Source organism: Protomyctophum bolini (genome assembly GCF_963924005.1).
Source record: "Protomyctophum bolini genome assembly, chromosome: 5".
Lineage (NCBI taxonomy): Eukaryota > Metazoa > Chordata > Actinopteri > Myctophiformes > Myctophidae > Protomyctophum > Protomyctophum bolini.
This window is the reverse complement of record NC_137866.1, coordinates 40,654,921-40,678,000: the sequence shown is the minus strand read 5'-3', so window position 1 is coordinate 40,678,000 and position 23,080 is coordinate 40,654,921. Positions and strand designations below refer to the sequence as shown.

General features: G+C 42.2%; 2 protein-coding genes across 2 annotated transcripts; one reads left to right on the top strand and one right to left on the bottom strand.

The window, feature by feature from the left end:
- Positions 1-6,873: 6,873 nt before the first annotated feature.
- Positions 6,874-9,841, top strand: lhfpl4b (LHFPL tetraspan subfamily member 4b; the record flags this gene model as incomplete). Its single annotated transcript, XM_080762733.1, has 5 exons — positions 6,874-7,107; positions 7,996-8,200; positions 8,511-8,590; positions 9,509-9,656; positions 9,816-9,841. The coding sequence occupies 5 exons, from the start codon at positions 6,874-6,876 to the stop codon at positions 9,839-9,841; spliced, it is 693 nt and encodes a 230-aa protein (XP_080618859.1).
- A 4,524-nt stretch (positions 9,842-14,365) lies between these two features.
- On the bottom strand, positions 14,366-21,327 carry pcsk1nl (proprotein convertase subtilisin/kexin type 1 inhibitor, like). The gene is made up of 5 exons (XM_080762731.1): positions 21,181-21,327; positions 17,386-17,629; positions 16,836-16,998; positions 16,086-16,208; positions 14,366-15,186 (listed from the first exon to the last, which is right to left on the bottom strand). The coding sequence occupies exons 1-5, from the start codon at positions 21,259-21,261 to the stop codon at positions 14,808-14,810; spliced, it is 990 nt and encodes a 329-aa protein (XP_080618857.1). The 5' UTR covers positions 21,262-21,327; the 3' UTR covers positions 14,366-14,807.
- Positions 21,328-23,080: the final 1,753 nt, after the last annotated feature.

Here is a 23,080-nt window from a genome sequence, read left to right as displayed (position 1 = left end):
TTACGTGCTCCATTGTTTGTCTCAATAATCTCTACTTCTGAGAAAAGAATGCAAATCCCCAATACGTCTATTACAGATCTTTCATTTAAAAACTGTATATCAGGTATCCTGGTGAAAGTAAACACTGGTTTCACAAGTTGTAATTCTTCATCAAAAGGAATAATTTCTGTCTTTGATTTCAGTATAATTTCATATTGTTCACGTTCAGTACGATAAATGGCATTTATGTCTTTAAATTGTCCGTCAGTAATGAAATAACTCTTGTTTACTTCAATTAAATTAAAATACTTGTCTGATTGTTGATTAAATCCTATTACCTTAATTGTTGCTGTACTGTCTGAAATCCGAAAGAAGAAGTATACTCCGTCTCCTTTGGTGTATTTACGTTCTTCACTTTTAGTAATTACTTGTCCTAAGATTTTCCAACTTTCACGACTTCCAACTCCTAAAGAACTTAATGCTTTGATGGTCATTATGTTGTTCTTCTTAATTCTTTTATTCGAAGGTATACCTGTAGATGGGTCCATTGTTTAGATGTATACGTCTGACTGTCTGAACTGGTAGGTCGGCTGTAGGTCCTTGGCAATGTCACTTGTGTATTGATTTAGGATGGGACCGTCCTTGGCTCTGAGGTCCTTGGCAATGTCACCTTCGTATTCAGTTACTATGGTAGGTCGGCTCTGAGGTCCTTGGCAATGTCACCTTCGTATTCAGTTACTATGGTAGGTCGGCTGTGAGGTTCTTGGCAATGTCACTTGCGTATTTATTTAGGATGGGACCGTCCTTGGCTCTGAGGTCCTTGGCAATGTCACCTTCGTATTCAGTTACTATGGTAGGTCGGCTCTGAGGTCCTTGGCAATGTCCTTCGTATTCAGTTACTATGGTAGGTCGGCTGTGAGGTCCTTGGCAATGTCACTTGCGTATTTATTTAGGATGGGACCGTCCTTGGCTCTGAGGTCCTTGGCAATGTCACCTTCGTATTCAGTTACTATGGTAGGTCGGCTCTGAGGTCCTTGGCAATGTCACCTTCGTATTCAGTTACTATGGATTTCTGTTATTTAGTTATATACTACAACGACTTTAAGCTTAATGGTTAACGTTTTAATGGTTAACGTCCTTGGCAATGTCACCTTCGTATTCAGTTACTATGGTAGGTCGGCTCTGAGGTCCTTGGCAATGTCACCTTCGTATTCAGTTACTATGGTAGGTCGGCTATGAGGTTCTTGGCAATGTCACTTGCGTATTTATTTAGGATGGGACCGTCCTTGGCTCTGAGGTCCTTGGCAATGTCACCTGGGACCGTCCTTGGCTCTGAGGTCCTTGGCAATGTCACCTTCGTATTCAGTTACTATGGTAGGTCGGCTCTGAGGTCCTTGGCAATGTCACCTTCGTATTCAGTTACTATGGATTTCTGTTATTTAGTTATATACTACAACGACTTTAAGCTTAATGGTTAACGTTTTGAAATTTGCGTGATTTTATACAATCCAGAAACATAATGTTGTATGACTTACGTCATCAGAAATGGTCATCTGTGTAATCTGGTCCCACCAGATACCGTGGGCTTTCAACGGTAAGTCTACAGAGTATGTAGTTGTAATTTGATTAGCAGTATACTGTGGTTACTTGGTTCCAAAAAGTGAAGACAAGTTTTCTTCAACGGTAAATCTGTGCCTGGTTTGCTGGGACTAGTTACAACATTACATCATCCTTGAGAGAGTACATGGTGTGTATATGACGTAATGTTGTAACTTGTAACTTGTAACTAGTCCCAGCAAACCAGGCACAGACTGTATGTAGTTGTTCTAGTTACAACTACATACAGAGTATGTAGTTGTAATTTGATTAGCAGTATACTGTGGTTACTTGGTTCCAAAAAGTGAAGACAAGTTTACTTCAACGGTAAATCTGTGCCTGGTTTGCTGGGACTAGTTACAACATTACGTCATCCTTGAGAGAGTACATGGTGTGTATATGACGTAATTTGTAACTAGTTACAAATTGTCTGATTTGTAACTAGTTGATTAGCAGTATACTGTGGTTACTTGGTTCCAAAAAGTGAAGACAAGTTTTCTTCAACGGTAAATCTGTGCCTGGTTTGCTGGGACTAGTTACAACATTACGTCATCCTTGAGAGAGTACATGGTGTGTATATGACGTAATTTGTAACTAGTTACAAATTGTCTGATTTGTAACTAGTTGATTAGCAGTATACTGTGGTTACTTGGTTCCAAAAAGTGAAGACAAGTTTTCTTCAACAGTAAATCTGTGCCTGGTTTGCTGGGACTAGTTACAACATTACGTCATCCTTGAGAGAGTACATGGTGTGTATATGACGTAATGTTGTAACTTGTAACTTGTAACTAGTCCCAGCAAACCAGGCACAGACTGTATGTAGTTGTTCTAGTTACAACTACATACAGAGTATGTAGTTGTAATTTGATTAGCAGTATACTGTGGTTACTTGGTTCCAAAAAGTGAAGACAAGTTTTCTTCAACGGTAAATCTGTGCCTGGTTTGCTGGGACTAGTTACAACATTACGTCATCCTTGAGAGAGTACATGGTGTGTATATGACGTAATTTGTAACTAGTTACAAATTGTCTGATTTGTAACTAGTTACAACCACAGTATACTGCTAATCAACTAGTTACAAATCAGACAATTTGTAACTAGTTACAAATTACGTCATATACACACCATGTACTCTCTCAAGGATGACGTAATGTTGTAACTAGTCCCAGCAAACCAGGCACAGATTCACCGTTGAAGAAAACTTGTCTTCACTTCGAAGAGACCAAGCGAAACGATTACTTGCGCGCTCTGCTTGCGCAAGTAATAATAATAAAGTATTTAATAAAGAATTACGAGATATCTTACACAGGGGAATGCAGGTAGGAATCAGGCATGAATCAGAATGACATCAAAGTCAACACATGAACAGGCAGGACATCTGTGACACAGGTTATGAACTGACAATGAGTGTTTGTACTGAGTCCAGTTTTATAGTGAGCAGGTTGATTGGAGAAGTGTTCACTGCTGGGCTGATTAGGTAGTTGACAGGTGTGTAAATGGAACTGGGTGTGCTGGAATGGGATATGGGAGGCCAGTGTGGAGACTGAGGGAGAGACAGAATGTGACAGAGTTGCATTTTATGTATGAAATGTGCTATATAAATAAAGTTTACACCACTGACTGTCCCTCCATATAAAATAAAGGCGAAAGTCACAAAAGAAAATTGATCAGTTACAATTCCAGACTATGAAGAATCATTTAATAAAGGAATACTTCCAGATTCAGTTAAAGATTAGCTACAATAATTGTGATATTAAAAGTTAAATGCTCGTCATATGACATAACAGAGAGGAATGGGCCGGACCCTGCGCGCAAGGGGACAATTTACAATTTTACAATTTAGGCATTTAGCAGACGCTCTTAATCCAGAGCGACTTACATTAAGCAAGAACAAAAGCATGGGAATACATCACATAAAAGCATTTATCATGAAGTGGAAAACAGGAAACAAGAAATGGGTAATACATTTTAAATTGATATTGTAATCACAGACTATCTTCTTGGTGTCTTTGAACTATAATTTGACATTTGATTTAAACATACAAAAGGACAAAAGTGTCATCAAAGCAGGTTATTGAGCAATGCAGGGCCTCGCACCCCATATAGGTCAGCAGAAGCTGGCTAATAGTACTATTACCATCGCTTTTCGTGTTGCTTTGCTTTGTGACACTTGAGTTCATTGCATGTGAATAGGCCTAGACAGTTAAATAAATAAAACAAGAAAAATACTAAAATAGCCAATCTACAATCTGGCTCATATTACATAATTTTCACATTTTGTGCCCATATATGGAGCTGAGTGGACCTGGCCCCTTTTGTGGCCATATATGGAGCTGAGTGATTGCTGATGCAACACACTCCATATTTGGATAGCGGGACAGACACACACACAGACAGACAGACAGACAGACATGATCTGCTAGGTCTCATAGTAAGTGCTCACTGGGTTCGCAATCACTGCGTTCGCAATAATGAGAAGAACCCATTGCAGCTAATGCTAACATATGCTGCAATGTCCATGTCTATGCCAAAATGAACCAAAAATGTTCCAAATTAAAGTCGATTCCTTGGTGAGACCTGGCCTTTCACTAATTTCCAAACGCCTTGTACGATTTAATAAAAAAATATGAAATATTCACACATAATAAGAAGAACCCATCATCATCATCATCATCCAGCAGCTAGCTAACATGCTAACAGATACTACATGTCCATAACTAAGCCAAAAATGGACAGAAATGTTCCAAATTAAAATCGTTCCCTTATTGGCCCCTGGAGAAAGCCCTGCTGCCTTTAAATATTTTCCAAACGCCTTGTACGATTTAATAAAAAAATATGAAATATTCACACATAATATTAAGAACCCATCATCATCATCATCATCCAGCAGCTAGCTAACATGCTAACAGATACTACATGTCCATAACTAAGCCAAAAATGGACAGAAATGTTCCAAATTAAAATCGTTCCCTTATTGGCCCCTGGAGAAAGCCCTGCTGCCTTTAAATATTTTCAAAACACCTTGTACGATTTATTAAAATTATGAATACCTCCATCCACCGCACACTGTAACAAGATGGCCGCCGCCGTGCTGTTTTGGAATTACTGAGAGGTAGGGGCGGGACCATGCCCCCATTGGCTCCTGGGTTGGAACCCCAGTTGGAACCAGCCAATGGTAGCCTGCACGATCCGGGCACCGGCCAATCGGTGGCCCGGAAGTTGCAACATTGTTGAAACACTTGGAACAAAAAAAGGACGAAGATGGAACTCGAACCTTTGGGCATTCAGCAGATGTCTCCGGGTGCTTTTGAGTTTTTATTTTTTATTCTAGCCTTGAAAAGTTCAAATTACTGCAGCATTGAGCTGTAGGAGGAACTCCCGATGGTCCTCCAGCACCTTGATGTCACGACATGGGACTTGAACCGGCCAACTGACTGTAGCAGAGGCATCGGGCCAAGCGCTCCACACCATTACGCCACGGCACCTTTGGGCATTCAGCAGATGTCTCCGGGTGCTTTTGAGTTTCTATTTTTTATTCTAGCCTTGAAAAGTTCAAATTACTGCAGCATTGAGCTGTAGGAGGAACAGGCCTTGAACATGGAATGTCTGTACTGAAACCCTGATGATTAGACCACTGCACCATCAGTCAGACACTCTCAGGCAAAGTCTCCTGGTAATTTTGAAGTGATCTTTTGTTCGTTAGCCTTAGTAAAGTTTAAATAACACAGCATCATATTAATCAGATGTTTCTTAGCGCTGTTGAGGTCTTCTTTTGTATGATAGTGTAATAGCCAGGAATCGAACCCTGATCTCCCACAGCCAACATCTTAACCACTACGACAATTAGAGTTTTGAGGTAGTCAGGCTGAGGTTGTGAGCCACTGCTAGAATAGCAGTAAATTAAGCTCAATAACTATAGCATTACTAGTTGAAAGTTGGTTATTTTGGACCATGGGCTATAGCCCATACCGTACGGCATACTATAGCACGCCATTTTTCATCATTTTTGAGGATTTGAAAAAAATTAAAAAAATTAAAAAAAACGATGGGTTATAGCCCATGTTTTTTGAAATTTTGAAAAAAAAAGTTATCCTCGTTTCTCATCATTTTGGACCATGGGCTATAGCCCATATCGTACGGCTTAGTGCTTTTTCTGGTTTTACCCTCTTAGCAGATTTTGTATTGACCTTGAACGGTACCCATTCTACAAACTGTTAATACAATTTTGAATTTTCGATAAATCAATTATTCTACCCCTCTTATCTTCCTCCTCCTGCTTCTCTCTCCTCCGCTCTGATGCACCCATTAGTTATATGGATGCACCCCCCTCCCATGCACGGCGAGTCAAACGTCATATGCATGTGGTTGTACCACGGTAGATCAGTAGCATTTAGCCTATATTTGTGATAGAATCATTCATTGTACCTCTATCGGATGTATAGCAGCAGAACAGCAACCTCCGCCCCGCCCCCAGCCCCAGCAGCATACAGAAAATAAATCTCCGAGAGAGAGAGAGAGAGAGAGAGAGAGAGAGAGAGAGAGAGACAGAGAACACTGAGGACAACGACAGAGAGCATCCTACAGTAAGAATACGTCCATTATTAATAATATATTCATATTTATATATTTCATTCAGACGTCATCGTCACGATGTGCTGCTAACGCTCTGCCGTTTATTAGACTAGTAGTGTCGCTCTAAATTAATGAACATAGGCCTGCGCTGCGTGCCGTGTTGACAGCGGTAGGCAGGCTGCGCGTGTGCGTGATGAATTGAGTATGAGTCTGACTATATGAACTATCTATGAAGGACCCCATCACCTTCACCCCAATGGAAAGAAGCCAGGCTATCTTGCTGTTGTTAAAAACCTCCTGTGCTTGTCTTTGCAGATTTTTAATAAAGTATCAATCAACCAATCAATCAATCATTGAATGAAGGTGTGTAAAACAGATCACACGTGGTGGACATAGGTAGTTATTATTCCTGTGTGTGTGTGTGTGTGTGTGTGTGTGTGTGTCACAGTGTGTGCGTGTGTGTCACCGTGTGTGTGTGTGTGTGTGTGTGTGTGTGTGTCACCGTGTGTGTGTGTGTCACCGTGTGTGTGTGTGTGTGTGTGTGTGTGTGTGTGCTTGCGTGTGCTTGCGTGTGACATGTACCATCATCATCCATGTGTTCCTGAGTGGAAGAGAGAAAGGGGCAGCATGGGTTTCCTTCACAATTATTAGTCTATTTTATTTCTTCTTTTCAATATACCCCCCCCCCCCCCCCCCCCTTTCTCCTCCAGGTGGTTACGTTACCATCATGGCAGTGACCCCTCACCTCGCCCCACATGTGACAGAGGTAGCCAGGTTGTACCAGACAGAGTTTGTGCGCAGTGCGCGTGCCGTGGGGGTCCTGTGGGCCGTGTGCTCATTATGTCTGGCCATCATCCAGTTGGTGGTCTTGGTGCAGCCCTCCTGGGTCAGAACCAGCACCCAGACCCACTACAAGGGCTCTGGACCCGCGCCTCACAGCGGCACGCTGGGTCTGTTTGAGGTGAGGCTGCTCACTAATGTCCAGTGGCGGGCAGTAACCAAGTACATTTAATGGAGTAGGGCGGCTATTGTACTTAAGTAGGCCTATATCTGTACTTTGCTTGAGGATATTGAGTATCTTTGGATACTTTCACTCTCACTCCACTACATTGCAAAGACAAATATTGTGCTATTGACTTCAGTACATATATTGGAAGGCAATGGCACAATGCTATTTAAAAAAAAACATATTGCAAATGTAGTGAAAATAGGTCTGCTATTTTAACCTTAAAAAAGGAAGGGTTCTGGAGATTTCAATACAGTTGGATAGTTCTTGACCGATACTGATGCTCATGAAACAAATACATGTTCATTGAAATATATGATGTATTGGGACATCGTCCTGTTTTCCATTGAATTGTGTAAAGGTTGGCCCAATAAGCGGCTGGAAATCAGTCAGAGTAAAATGCAACCAAATCGTGATTTATTCCCAAAGGTTACAGGCATGGAAAAAATGCCATGGCATAAGCAGCAAAAAGGTGACATGTTGGTGTCCATCTGTGGACTGACCTACCACTCAAATCTGTTATTGAGAGATTTATCTTAACTAATACCATTGGACTAGTTAAATATCTGCATCTCTATCTAAAGCCCTAACCACACCAAAGTCACCATGCAACTCCTTGGGTCCAAACGTTTGCAAGGAGTTAACGCAAAAAACCGTCTCGACCCTTTGGTGTGGTTTGGGCCATTGAATTCCATGTGTTGAATCACTAGGGTCAACGTGGGTCAATGTGGGTCAACATGCAACAAGAAATATCACACCACAGGGACAACGCTAAAACTGTCTTAACCCTTTTGTGTGGTTAGGGCTTAACTATGACTAACTAGTTGTGTGTTTACTGTTTAGGTGTGTGTGGAGACTGACTGGCCGGTTCCAGAGTGTCGTGGCCGGCTGTCAACTCTGACTCCTCTGCCAGCGTTCCAGAGTTCAGCCGTCCTGGTGTGTGTGTCTCTGACCATGGTATGGACCAGCGTGGGATGTCTCTGCCTCTTCAGGTTCTGTAACGCTGCCACCGTCTACAAGATCTGCGCCTGGCTGCAGCTGACAGCAGGTACACGACAGAGCCCATGACCCATGCTACATCTTTTGGGTCCGATTTTGGAGAGTACGGTCTAGACCGGTGGTTCTCAGCCTCTGAGTCGGGACCACCATGGGATCCCCTTTTTTGAGGTTGGGTCCTAAAAAAAATTAAAAAAAGGGAAATAAAGAAAGAGGGGGAAAAAAATCTTCAACAAACTATACTACATATTATTTGTCAAACATTGGCCAAATTGTGAGAGACTTTTTTTTTTGTCTGTCTGTCTGTCTGTCTGTCTGTCTGTCTGTCTGTCTGTCTGTCTGTCTGTCTGTCTGTCTGTCAGGGTCATGTATGGCGTTGGCCTGTCTGTTGTTTCCAGACTCCTGGGAGTGTGCAGAGATGAGAGCTCTGTGTGGCGATGGGGTCAGTTCACTACACTTCTTCTTGTTATAACTATCAGTAATGCTGAATGCAATTCTCAGACCACTTAAATTCAACCTTTGCAGTACATGTTCCAGTTAGGCCAGATGAATCAAACAACATCGCTGACTGTCAATAATGCAGCAGACACTTAGCATTGCATAGATCTGTCACAGAGTGACTATGGTCCTATAAATTTGCTCTGTCAGTGCATTGGTTGTGTCAACATTTCCTTCGAGTAGCCTAAAATGACATAATTGTCTTTTGGTGCCGCGGAAAAAATACAGAAATTTAGGCTACTGTACAGTATGTTCAGACTGGCAGCCCAAATCAGATTTTGGCCTATACAGGAATCTGGACTGTTTTTATCAATTCTGAACAGCAAAATATACAAAATTGTTAATATTGTGGATCTGATTTGTACTACATTCCTAGGTGGTTTGAAATGTGATTCAAATCTGAATTTATAAAGATGTGTCTCAGTCTGGACAGTGGACACTCAGACACTGAAACATGGAAAATGGCCAATCTACAAGCTCGCAACATGTCACATTGCAAATTTGCAACATGTTGTGAGCTTGTACATCGTTTATTTGTAAGTGACATTGTTAAGCATAAGTTGAGCAATGAACATTAGTCATGCCATTGTCTTACCTCTTTACCACAGCAACAAATGCAGATAGGGTGATGTTGTCTGAATACGCAAATCCCATCTGATCACTTGCAAATAACAGTGTTGACATTCGGTCCTAAAGAACATTTCGGAATCATAACAATCGTCTGCAGTTTGAACAAAGGCTTAACTCGATCCCCTTTGAAGGCTGAAAACCTTTTATGGATTCAAGATCTAATTTCTTATATCAAATTAGTGACCAAGTCAACTTGCCCATTTATTATTAGCATCTCTCTCTCTCTCTTCAGGTGAGTAGTTTCTCTCCAGGGAACTGTTCGGTGCACTGGGCATATATACTGGCCATACTGGGAATACTGGATGCCTCCATACTGGCCACACTGGCCTTTGTACTGGGAAACAGACAGGATGCTCTACTGCCACCTGATAACAAAGATGGTAGGTGGATGGATGGATGAGCAGAGAGAGTGTTCAATATAATTCAAATGATTAACTATGCACTATGAATGTATCTGTAATGCATTATTGGCTTTAAAGTATTTACCAAAACGTATTTCTCGCCATTTGTCATCTCTCTCTCTCCGTCTCTCTCTGTAGTGACTACAGGTCTTTTATCTGCGTAGAAAAATGTCCTGGTTCAGTTTCACCAGGTGAGTCATCGGACCGATTCTTATTATTCTTTATTGATCAATACCTCTATTCTGTTCTTCTCTGTCCCCTTTTTTATCTTCCCTTCTCCCCCTCTCACTTCTCCAATCCAGGAATGAATCCTCAGCTGTGTTCCTCTGTCCATCCTGTTGTCAAAAAGGATACAAATATAAGCCAGAGAAGTCTTCTCTTCTCTTCTCTTCTCTTCTCTTCTCTTCTCTTCTCTTCTCTTCTCTTCTCTTCTCTTCTCTTCTCTTCTCTTCTCTTCTCTTCTCTTCTCTTCTCGATAGAAAGGTGTCGGCACTCGGCAGTAGAACACACATCTCTGACAGAAGACATGCCCTACCTTCCTCCATCTGTCTGGATCATGAGCTGAAAGGCATGGGCCAATGGGTGAAGGGATATAATAGAGGGCTGTCATTACATCATTATGGGGCAACCAAAGTAGACAGGCTGTATGCATACAATTATTTTGACAATGAACAGAACACATCGAAAAGTAGTGTGGTCTGTTGTCATCACTTTTCACAAACATGACGTTACATTGTTATAGCCTTATACATTGCAATAAGTGTGTGCAACAGTCCCAGCTGCAATGTCAGTAAGAATTATGTCATTCAGTGTTCTGCGTAAAAGTGTGATTGATCCATGTGTATATCATGTTTATTATATCACCATGCAGTCAATGAAAGGTTGTGTAATTGTCAGGTGTTTGCTGCCCCACAGTCAGTTTTCGAGTTCTTCGCAGGAGCGAGTAAAGCTGTTTCTCCATTGACATAATGGCTACACAAGTTGACAGTCAATTGTACGTGTAACTGAAAAGTAATGGCATGTAGGAGAAGAAGAAACAGCTAAGTGAGAGGTGGCAGACCGTGCGAGCATAGTCTCAGGAAAGAGATCTCAGAGCATGAGATGGAGTGAGAATGGAGACATTTCAATCCATAGTCTTAATTTCATTACTTCTCGTCTGCTATTTTTAGTGGGTAGAGAGAAGAAAAAAAAGCTGTCGCGCTGTCAAATCATCAAGTGCACAAAGGGCTCTTCTTTCACAGACGAGTTTTGAGAACTTTATGCACACTCTGTAAATCTGTATTTCTGCAGAGTAGAATTATCCACACTGCAGTGTCACATCATGTGACCAAATTGTGACTAAAACTTAAGTCATTTATTTATTTATTTAACTATTTTTAGTTTTTAGTTGAGTTTTACTTATCTAGAATAATCTTGGCACACCCACACCAAAACACCTCATTAGAAGGCTGTTTCTCAATTGTTGTGCCTCAAAAGTATAGTAATACCTGTACAAAGTGTACATGCTCACACATGCACATATGCAAGCACACACACACACACACACACACACACACACACACACACACACGTGAGCGGTGAAACATGATCTTCCTCTGGTGGACATACAGTATTGACAATTGTGAATGTAGGACATTTCAATAATGACTTATTGCATGTATTTTATTAACTTGTAAACATGTCACTGCATCATGTTGTATGCTGTAGAGTTGTCACGATACCATTTCTTTTCAGTACGAGTACAAGTACTTCATTTTTAGTATTTATTTTACCCCCTTTTTCTCCAATTTAATTTCATTGTCATGCCTACACTACACTGTCATGCCTACACACGTTTATGCTTGTAGATGCTGTTTCTGGCCATCTGCTGCAGTGTTGGGTCAGACTTGCTCCCGTTGCATTGGTTCAGCCTAGTGTCAATTGGATGTTTTGGTACTCAGGTCAGAGTAACGGGGCCGGTTCCGAGTACAGAGTACGAGTACTTGAGGGTGGTATCGGCCCGAGTGTACCAGAATCTGTATCGGAACAACTCTAGTATGCTGGTGCATATCTGTATTTTACATATTAATTAATCTAATTAAGCAATGGTACTCACAGGTCCATCAGTATTTTTACATCGACAAATATTCTAACTGTTTTCCTGTACAGATAGGGTAGTAAGGTCTGTGTAGTATTAATATTGTATTACTCTAATATTAATATTGTATTTATTGCAATATAATGTATTGTGTATCATGGATGAGGTGTATATGTTTTAGATTATGTGTAGAATACATGTGGTTTTTAAGAACCAGTCTGTTACTGTGTAGGAGGTGCGTGCGTGCATTTCGAATTTTATGACATGAATGATGTCTTCACAGCCCTAAAACTGTCAAATAAAATGAGTATTATTGTATAGGCCAGTGATACTCAACCTCAGGCCCGCGGGACCATTATGACTGGCCCACCAATGAAAATCTAAAAAAAAGAAGAAAAAAGAATCTGGAAAATGAAATAAAAATAAATAAATCTGAATGAAGTTATCTTTAATTACATTATTATAAGTAATACTATTAGAGTTGTACTATTACTCGAACGAAAATAAAAGCTTGGGGGGGGGGGAGATGCAATGCAAATGAAAGACATATACTCTGTATCCCTATTCCCTGACATAATTTTATAGCTAAACGGACAGAATTCTATTTTATTTGAATGATGAAACCCAGCTGCCATTAATAGTTGGAAATGGAAATTGCGGAAATTGTATTGCTGAAATGGTGGAAATGGAAATTGCGGAAATGGTAATTGCGGAAATTGCGGAAATTGTTGAAATGGAAATTGAGGAAATTGCGGAAATGGAAATTGCGGAAATTGCTCTTCACTTATAGCTATCTATTTTCAGGTAGATTGTTTTATTTTACTCAGTCAGCCATATCACTACTCATTTTTTTTCATGAAAAAGGTCATAGCTGGGTAATCTATTTTCAGGCAAATTGTGTTTATTGTATTTTATTTTACTCAGCCATAACAATTTATTTTCTGTTAACCAACTTGCTGGCTGGCAGGCAGGCAGACAGCTACTCATAGACAGGCAGACAGACAGACAGCTACTCATGGAGAAGTGGACAGGCAGGCAGTCAGACAGCTACTCATAGACAGGCAGACAGACAGCTACTCATGGAGAATTGGACAGGCAGGCAGACAGCTACTCATGGACAATTGGACAGGCAGGAAGGCAGACAGCTACTCATAGACAGACAGACAGCTACTCATGGACAATTGGACAGGCAGGAAGGCAGACAGCTACTCATAGACAGACAGACAGCTACTCATAGACAATTGGGCAGGCAGGCAGACAGCTACTCATAGACAGACAAACAGCTACTCATGGACAATTGGACAGGCAGGAAGGCAGACAGCTACTCATAGACAGGCAGACAGACAGCTACTCATGGACAATTAGGCAGGCAGGCAGACAGCTACTCATAGACAGGCAGACAGACAGCTACTCATGGACAATTAGGCAGGCAGGCAGACAGCTACTCATGGACAATTGGACAGGCAGGCAGGCAGACAGACAGCTACTCATAGACAGGCAGGCAGACAGCTACTCATAGACAGGCAGACAGTAAGACAGCTACTCATTGACAGACAGACAAATAACTACTCATGGACAGACAGGCAGGCAGGCAGGCAGGCAGGCAGGCAAAGAGCTACTCATGTTATGTTATTATGTTATTATAACAGCTACTCATGTTATGTGCAATAATTTGTGCAGTTATGGAAACAGCTCTTTGTGTTTATGCAAGAAAATGTAACACATTTATTTATTTACATATTGTGTGCATGCCCATTGTACTTTGATACATTTTACGCAAATAAAGCAATTGAAAGAGAGAAGTTATCAAGTATCATTAATGTCGTAATTTTATCTACTGGCCCCTTGCCATTTTTGTAATGTGGCCCACAGGTAAATCTATTTGAGTATCCCTGGTATAGGCGCAAGATTCTGGCTATTTTTTTCCATTTTATAATTTCATACTGTTTTTTACACACTTTAATAATAAGAGAGTAGGCTGGAAGGAATACTGGTTTCAGTGATTTGAATATGAACAGACTAGAGTAGATAGAATCACAACAGAGTAGGATAATGTACGAAGCATTGAAGTATAAAATAGTTTTTGTGTGTGTGTGTGTGTGTGTGTGTGTGTGTTTGTGCTTGTATTACTATCCATGTGTTGGGGTTGATAATGGCCCGCGGTCACACACGCGCGGGTGCTGACTATGATGGAACTCCTAACTTTGTTAAGAGTCGAGTCTTGACTGAGGCTAGCCGAATTGATAGGACTTCGGATGAAAAGATGGACAAGTTCAAAGAACAAGTTATCGTTCAGATATTATCTTAAATACGATCTCAGCAGGAAACTTAATTTGTCAAAGAACAATTCTGGCACGCTTGCGCCTTTATTGAAGAGATGACGTAACGACTAAGTCGTCATCACGTCAACCCTGACACCATGACAGTACCAAAAATCTCCACAAGGACAGTAAGACATCAAAGATAAAGAAATCTTGTTACCTTGACAACAATGCAGAAATTGTTTTGTCGGATCACTGTACAATGACAGTGATGGACAGAGATAGATGAGTGACACTCCCACACAACAAAAGGAGCCATGTAAATAAGTTATAAGTTGGACATTTTTTATTTTGTTTGTTGCCTTTTGACATTTGTCAGTTTTGCTACTATAGCTAAGCTAATGGTAGAGAAGATGAAATTGGAGCGGAGGTGAGTGGAGAAGAGGGGAGAGCAGAGGAGAGGAGAAGAGAGGAGAGGAGAAGCGAGGAGATGAGGTGAAATGAGGTGAAAGGAGAAAGAGACGAGACGAGCAGAGGGTGGGGGAGAGTAGAGTGCTGCATGCTTAAAGCGTTGCATTAGCCTTACATCAAAATACAGAGTTGTGGCAGAATATGGTAGAGGTTTTCTTTAACAATCACACTGACACTGACGTACAGTGGTGATATTATCTAGACAGACACAGACCGACTGACTGACTGACGGGTTCACTTTTTATGATGCATCTACATCTCGCACTCTTCCTGGAATATCTTCCCTCATCTCTTTCCTTCTCTCCATCTATCTCCCTCTCTCTATTGTATGTACTGTAGAATTTGTTGAGCCAGGAGTCTCGGATCGTAGTTCACTGCAGCTCTCCTCCTGCGCCTACGACCCCCATGATGCAGTTCATCATCCTGTTGGCCTGTTGCCATGGTATCGATTCGCTTCATCCTCTGCAGGGCTGCGGGGACAGCATCACCGTATCCCTCCTCCACCTCCTCCAACCTCTTCACCCTGAGGAGAGGCGGATCGCTGCTAGGCGACGGCAGAGCCGCGTCGTCAAGGGAACGCCGGGTCCTCCTATGGGCGGGTTCTCTGTCCGACAGGTCTGTCCTCATTGGCTGAGCAGCAGACCAACTCACCTGGCTGTTGTCGGGTCCAATGCTGGACAGTATCTTAGCAACAAGGTATCTGATCGATATACATGACAGACACACAGAGAGGCAGAAAGAACGGTGTATTACTTTAAAGTGTTGTGGCACTAACCTCAAATACCAACCTATTGACGAATTAACCGATTAAAGGGACACTTCACCCCTTTTGCAACCAGATCTTATTTCAATGATGTTTGGGATGTCTACCACCACTTTTTTTTAATATTTTAATATTTCAAAGTGTTTATGATCTCATGGACACTGGGCTCACCTTCCTGGACTACAATTCATATAATGCTTTGGTGCACTGCTCCTCTTTGTGGATAGGGGGAGGGCTGTCTTACTGAGACAACATGTAGTCCAGGAAGTAAGTGAGCCCAGTGTCCATGACATCCCTTTGAAATACTAAAATATCTAAAAACACATTACCCACATAAAAAACCCCAGGGAAGTGTTTCTTGTCTCCCAAACATCATTAAAATAGGATCTGGTTGCAAAAGGGGTGAAGTGGCCCTTTAACCAACCAAGGAACAAACTAGCTAACTAAGTTAATGTTTAACTAATACGATTAAACCATCTGACTATTACTGTGACTTATAATCTACTACATTTTAATCTAATCCATTCATATTAGTAGTTCTTTGTATGGTAGTTATGTAGCCTATATTCAATCTATTGGTTTTATACCTGTATATATGTTGTTTGTATGTCTGGCCTCGTGGGGAAAGATGGTGGGTGGATGGGGAGGATTGGGAAGGGAGTTGTGGGAGAAAATATAAAAACAAAGAGTTGTATTTTCCTTTCTTTTTGTGAAACTTGCATATGATGTCATGCTCATACCCTTTGAATAAAGTTTATTTAAAAAATATATATATTAGTAGTCGTGTAGTCTAATACTGTTCCTGTGTAATTTCTTATCATACTATTGACACTGACCTCAGTGTCTCCTGGTCTGTTGCTCTGTCAAGTCCCGTTCCAGTTCTTTGTGCTCCAAGTCTTGCTTGCAGCCGGTCCTGACCGATCCGATCCAGTAGAGCCTGGGCTACCTCTGGATCCATTCTGGGATCAGGGAGTCATAGGTAGGTCAGACCTGGGCTCAGACTGGCGACTGCGAGTACCAACTAACTGACCGACTAACTCTCTTCAACCAATTACTACCGACTTGCAGGTTCAAAACATGTATAGGAAAAATACATTCAAATATTCTGCTGCGTTACTGTGGAATAGACTAAATACATACGAAAAACACCTTTTCACACTTTTAGAGCATACTCATGGTCATAAACATAATGATTGTATTTTTCAACACAATCAAAAGTCCATAAATTGATTCCCATAGCTAGTGTTCCTCCACTCTCACCTGATTTTAATTAGGGAAACGCTCTTGGAGTGATACATTCCTTGTCCAACTCAAAATGATGGCCAGACGGTGATTTAAACAGTGCATTAATATACTGTATGTATCTGCAAACATTGGAGGTGAGAAATAAGCAATGCACTACGTAGGAGTGTTTCAGCGTTTCTCCACTCTCCATGCAGTGTGTGTAGAGTCCATCGATCCCATAGCCCAGAGGGGACGGGATAGTGTTGAGTCTTGACGGACACCGATTGGTTAATCCCACCCCGAAGGCTCTTTTTGGAAACGGCCTCAGTCCTAAATGGGTAAGAGTGATTGAAGTCACTCACCTGTCTATTCTGGGCTGCATCCGCCAGGCGGTCTGGGGGTTTCCAATCACGTTGGTGTCATCGTAGTCTGGGGGTTCCTGGAAGTCCCCGGGTCTCTCTTCCTCTTCCACCAAACCCACGCTCTTGGCCTCGTTCAGAAGGCGAAGTAAATTGGCCAGGTAGGCTGTTGATATAGATAATAAACAATATAGATGCCTCATTTGCTGTTCAATGGGGCGACAGGCAGAAGTGCCTTAGGGAAGCACTGAAGGCACGCTGCCCAAGTGGCGTCACTCATGCGACTCCTCCATGTCTCTCGCTGTCACTCAATTGACTACTGGCCAATCACAGCACGTCTTTTCTGAGACTTCCATTACGCACGCGATACTTCCGCTATGCTTTGCAAGGAATCTCTGTAAAATTGTGCCTTCAATTTTGACACGCTCCCCAGAGCCGGAATAGGCCTTTATATGTCTATGGGCTGTTGATTGGTTTGTTTTAAACATAACGTTTCAATTCTCCTTGTTTTTCTTTTTCTAAAGAATTAATTTAATGTGTTCTTCTTCATCACCTGCTGCCTGCTCCTCTTCCTCCTGCTGTTCCTGCCGCTGGTCACTCTCCACCATTCGCTGTAGCGCTTGGCCCAAAGCCCGCCCCTTCCACTCCTCCGGTTGGTTGTAGAGGACTTCACGTCTTGTGGGATATGACATCATATCCGCCTCGTACGGTAGCAAATCACGGAGCTCTCTCCGCAGACGTCTGGCTCCTCCCAGTGAATCATCAAAACCACGCCCACCACGCACTGCAGGTAAAGACTGAGAGGAAAGGCAGTTGTACACAACCAATGATTTAGAGTGAATATAATTCATACTAGATTTTCACAATACAAGAAAAAACTACTTGAAGCCTATAGTGTCCCTATTCTGGGGTGACAATAGCTGATCAACAAGCTACGTGTCTTGTAGATTCGCAATTTTCGGCAAAGATATTTAGTGTAGTGGAGCGAGGATGGGGTATAGAGCCATGGAGGACTCCGATCAGCTAAGTATAGGATAGAAGTGATTAATGCTCTCCTCTCCTCTCTTCTACCCCTAGTGACTCACAGTGCTGAGTCACGGGAACACAAATAGATCCATACATGCATTATGCCTCTACGCACAAACGCAGACACACGCGCACACACACAAACCCATTTCTCCTGGTTCGGTCATTCACAAGCCTGATTGTCTGGGTATTCCGGGGGTTCGATCTGGCTTTCTGCCAGACAGTGAGGGGCAACCACAAGATGTTGGTGACATTTGGGAAACACGCCTGTGCCATGTACAGTACCACTTGTACAAGTAAACCAGCAGTGACAGTTATTCCTTAGCACTGTAACTAACGTTCAAATGTGATGAGTGATAATGTGTGGATAGATGCTCATGCTCTCCTCTGTTGCACTCATGTCTGTAGTTGTGTGCAGTTCCCTCAGGGAACAGATGGTCACACCATTGACCAGGATGTACAGACTACCGGCACCACTAGACCGATTAGTAGATTACTGCCAATTTATTTTGCGCTTTCTCTCGTCCTCCTCAAATTATGGCCATGTTTGGCTATTCCTTTCCAGCAAGCTGCGAGCGCAAGCTGGTGCAAGCTGCAAGTCTTATACCCTGAAATGTGAATAATATTGAGGGATTCCCTTTGTCTCCTCCTGACAGCATTGCACAATCAATGTGGTGCTGATGGGTGTAGTGATTTGTGAGGTTTGGACAGAGACAGACACGCCCCTGCTGTTCCAGCCTAAGTGGAGATAATTAGTCACATTTCGTCAAAAAAGCCATAGACATTCAAAAGACGTCATATTATCATAAAAGAATCACACTTGTGTGAAGTGAGGGGCGCTCTTATCATCATACATCATCACATTCCTGCCAATCACTTTTCTGTCCTCACTTTTTAAGCCCTCAGCCAATCAAATCGTCGCTATGGGGTGCACACAGACACACAGATGCTATTTTACCCCTCCCCTCTGCCAGTGGTCCGGTATTGATGATGCTGATTGCTGAGTCAGACCTTCTGCCCGCGCTCAGGGCATTCTGTCGAATATACAATCCTTACTGTTCATTTTACTCTGTGAAGAGTGGACAAATGGAACCAATGTACTCTGCATGTGTATTAACCGCACACAAATCCTATTTACTTAATTCCCCCCGGTTCTATAGGTCCGCTAGAATTTCACTCTACACCAAATCTCTCAAATAGCACATGTAGAAGATTGTACGTTGTACCGTATTTCCATTTTCTCCTAATGATCTGCCCTAGAATAAGGACACTATAGGGCTGTGGAGTGGACCGTGGTTCATTAAGAATGGTGAGGACACTGCAGTTGTGTCGTTATCTCAAATCACACATCCTCTGGCTCATCTACAAAATAATGTTAACACTAATAATACTACTACTAATACTATTAATATAGTGACAACGATCATTATTATGACCATTAGTAACCATTTGTGTAGACAGGAAAAACTGGAATAGAAGTTATTATAATAAAATCTAGTGTTTGATATTATGTACCTGTTGTTACTGTGTACAGGCTGACACACACACACACACACACACACACACACACACACACACACACACACACACACACACACACAGGTGACCCAGAATAACCTTCATGAACAGACGTGTGTTATGATACCTCCTGTGTCCAGGGAGGATTGTTGCCATGGCTGCCAGTGTTTCTAACGACCTGTGTTCTCCCTCCATTAATTCGATTGGCTGTGTGTGTGTGTGTGTGTATGCACACGAAAGCATGCATTTGTGCACACGTGCGTGTATGCGCACACAGTTTTATGTGTCTTCCCTTGGAGAAACGTCCTTTTAGTAAGGTGTTTTGCTGTGTGTGCGTGCGTACATGCGTGCGTGCGTGCCTGTTTTGCATGCATGCAGTGTGACATGTTTATTGATTATGATGGAGTCATTCAGGTTCAGGGAGAAAGGGATACAGTCAGACAGACAGACAGACAGACAGACAGACAGACAGACAGACAGACAGACAGACAGACAGACAGACAGACAGACAGACAGACAGACAGACAGACAGGGAGGGAGGGAGGGAGGGAGGGAGGGAGACAGGGAGACAGGGAGGGAGGGAGGGAGGGAGGGAGATAAGAGATGAGGGAGTCATAGAAATGTGAGATTGTTCATATTGTTTGTACAGCGTTATTCAATCTCATTCACAAATAGAGAAGAGTACAAACAAGTGCCCACATTGCAATGGTTGCTATAGCAACCAGTATAAAGTGCAGTCATTACTGACAAATAGCAGGCCTTTAAGCTCACAATGTGACATGCTGTGAGTATAAAGTATAAATAAGGCTTTAGTAAAAAAGTGTTAAGCCCTTTTTCCCAGGTTGTCTCTATACCTGGAGCTGCCCCCCCCCCCCCCTCTCTCTTTGCAAAAAAAACAAAAACACGTTGTGAGCTTGTAAATCTGCTGCTTTTGTTTGTCTAATGTTATATGGATTCTGGGGTTCATGTGGTTCAAATCAGCTGCTGATGGCCAGTGAAACCAGTATAAATCAGGCATCAGCTGTGCTTTTCTCTTTCTGTCCCTTGATGTATGTATGCATCAAAACACGCACGCGCACACACACACACACACACACACACACACACACACACACACACACACACACACACACACACACACACACACACACACACACACACACACACACACACACACACACACACACACACACACACACACACACACACACACACACACACACATGAATCTTGATCATTCTAACTTGATTAGTTACTAATTGTTACTTCTGGCCACTGTAGTTACGGGTTTAGTGTTGGAGTCGAAATAGACTGTTGCCTAGTGATGACGCACAAATGTGTCCTCTCTCTCACAAACACACACACACACACACACACACACACACACACACACACACAATTATATTAGAAATAATTATATGCTACAGTATATATTCTCCAATTTAACTGTGTGTGGCATTCTGTGTGTGGCATTCAGTAAAAAGAATAAAGCCATTTCGGAGTTTAATTTCCAACTATAGTCTCTTTTTCTTGAGTCATCATTTGTGAAAGAAAACAAAAAGTAATTAATTAAAATTTATAATGAGTCCTGATGCTTTAAATATAAATATGACCCAAAAATGCATGTTTGGTACCTTTTTATAGCAAAACCTGTATGAGTGAGTGACAAATAAACCCTCTTGATTGAACCCTCTCTCTCTCTGTGTGTGTGTGTGTGTGTGTGTGTGTGTGTGTGTGTGTGTGTGTGTGTGTGTGTGTGTGTGTGTGTGTGTGTGTGCGCGCGCGTGCGTTGCATGTGCCTTACCTTGGTGCTTGCTGTGTGCGCCAGCAGAATCACGGCAGCAGCGGGGATGAAGAGCAGACCCACAGTGACAGAACCCAACATTCTGACTGAGTGACCAGAATGAGGCTGTTCTGTTCAGCAACAACACACTCACGCACGCACACTGCTACGCTGTGTCTGCACTGAGCACTCAGGGATGGAGAGAGAGGAGAGGAGAGCGGAGGGGGGAGGGGCTGCGTGGAGAGAGGGGAGGGGGAGGACTTTCACACATGAGTTATGTAAGACATGCACTGTGACGACAGCGAGGGTGAGAGGGGGGGGGGGGTCACGATTATGACATTTTGGTGGATGATTAATTGTCATTCAAATAATTGCGATTGATGATTCAACTTTTTCTTTTGCCTACATAAATAAAAATGTATAATGTATGAAATAGCCAAAGAATAGCCAATCTACAAGCTCACAAGCTTACCCTCCTGGACGACAAGTGTTCCATAAGCTCTGCTGAGCTGCAGAGGGTTGAAGCCCTCCATCAGGCAACCAGAGAATGGGCCCCTTTACAGAAGATATGGCCTCCATGGTTCCTGAAATACAAGATGCTCTGTCAAGAACACAGACAGACAGAATTGTACAGGGTCCATGTTGTAAAGTTCTCCTGCATTCCGATCCATTACGATCTCCCAGTGATCCAGCTGTTCTTATATCCAGCTGTGTAACATAACAACACTGCTTCACTTCACTAAACGAGCGTTAGAAACAGGTGTTGATTGCTACGCCCTCACATCTCATCTCCTTCCTCTGGGTCAAGGGGAGGAGCGGCCGGTCCTGTAGTGAGGGACATGAGAGGAATAAGGCCACACGGGCTGCCAAGTTGTTATAGCTATACATCTCTGGATTCATCTATAATCCTATGATTGATATATATGGGCCTTTCTGTTCCTTGATGTATGTATGTATGTATGCATTTTGTATAGTTTTTTACCTCAATTGCACCCAAAAAACCTTCAGTGGATTGGCTGTGGTCTAGGATTTTCTGAATAACTATAGGCTCAACCAAGTGCTCTGATGATCTACCTGTGGAGTCTGGACGGTGATGTCACAGTCCACAAATCCAGCCCCCTCTCCTCCCTGCCCCTCCCCTATGCTTCAGCCCCTATAAGAAAAGTGCATTATTCCAAATTCTTATAATCTTTGAAGACTTCTGGAGTCATATCCAATTATTATTCAGAAGTAGTTAAGAGGGATCTTTATCTGTGTTGTTTCAAACATATTTCAATATATCCCAAATAAGTATTTTGGATCTTGACTGTTAAACATGAGTGGACTGCTGATGGACTTTTCAAAGAAAAAAGGATAGGTTTCCCTCCGCTGGCCGCATTTGGTATTGTATTCCTGAACTAACTCATTAGTATACTACTGATGTGTGTCACTGTGGGCAACAACTATAGTGAAGTCCCAGCTTTCCTCCCTGGAAATAAAAACGTCTGGGTTTCCGAGGCTACAGCACACCAAGTAAAGTACCGGTAAGTGGAGGATTCTGATATAACGGTTCCATAAATATTAGGTGCTGCATCTAATGGAAGCCACCACCTGATAACCACTCTATTCTCCCTTATTTGAGACTGGATAAGGTATTGTCTGGATTAAACAAATATAACTTCAGCCATCTTGGACAGCTATCACAACACAGATCTTTTAAACATCTTGAGAGCGGCTTAAACACACATTTGAAATGCATAAAAGAGAACTGACCCAGTATGCTGTATCGATTGATAATATAAAGGATTTAACTACTTTTGATGAATAAACGTCCAAATGGCTGTTGAGAAAAACTCAAGTCACATCACATATGTGCACATAATGTGCACGCAGCACGCTGGTATGCACATGGTAACCATGTTCAACATCATCATTCTGGAAG

Coding starts and splice junctions, on each gene's coding strand:
- pcsk1nl (XM_080762731.1), bottom strand. CDS start 21,261: ATGTTGGGTTCTGTCACTGTGGGTCTGCTCTTCATCCCCGCTGCTGCC. Junction 17,630..21,180: donor CGCACACAGCAAGCACCAAG/GTAAGGCACATG, acceptor CTTTCCTCTCAG/TCTTTACCTGCAGTGCGTGG. Junction 16,209..16,835: donor ATGCAGCCCAGAATAGACAG/GTGAGTGACTTC, acceptor CCCTGATCCCAG/AATGGATCCAGAGGTAGCCC.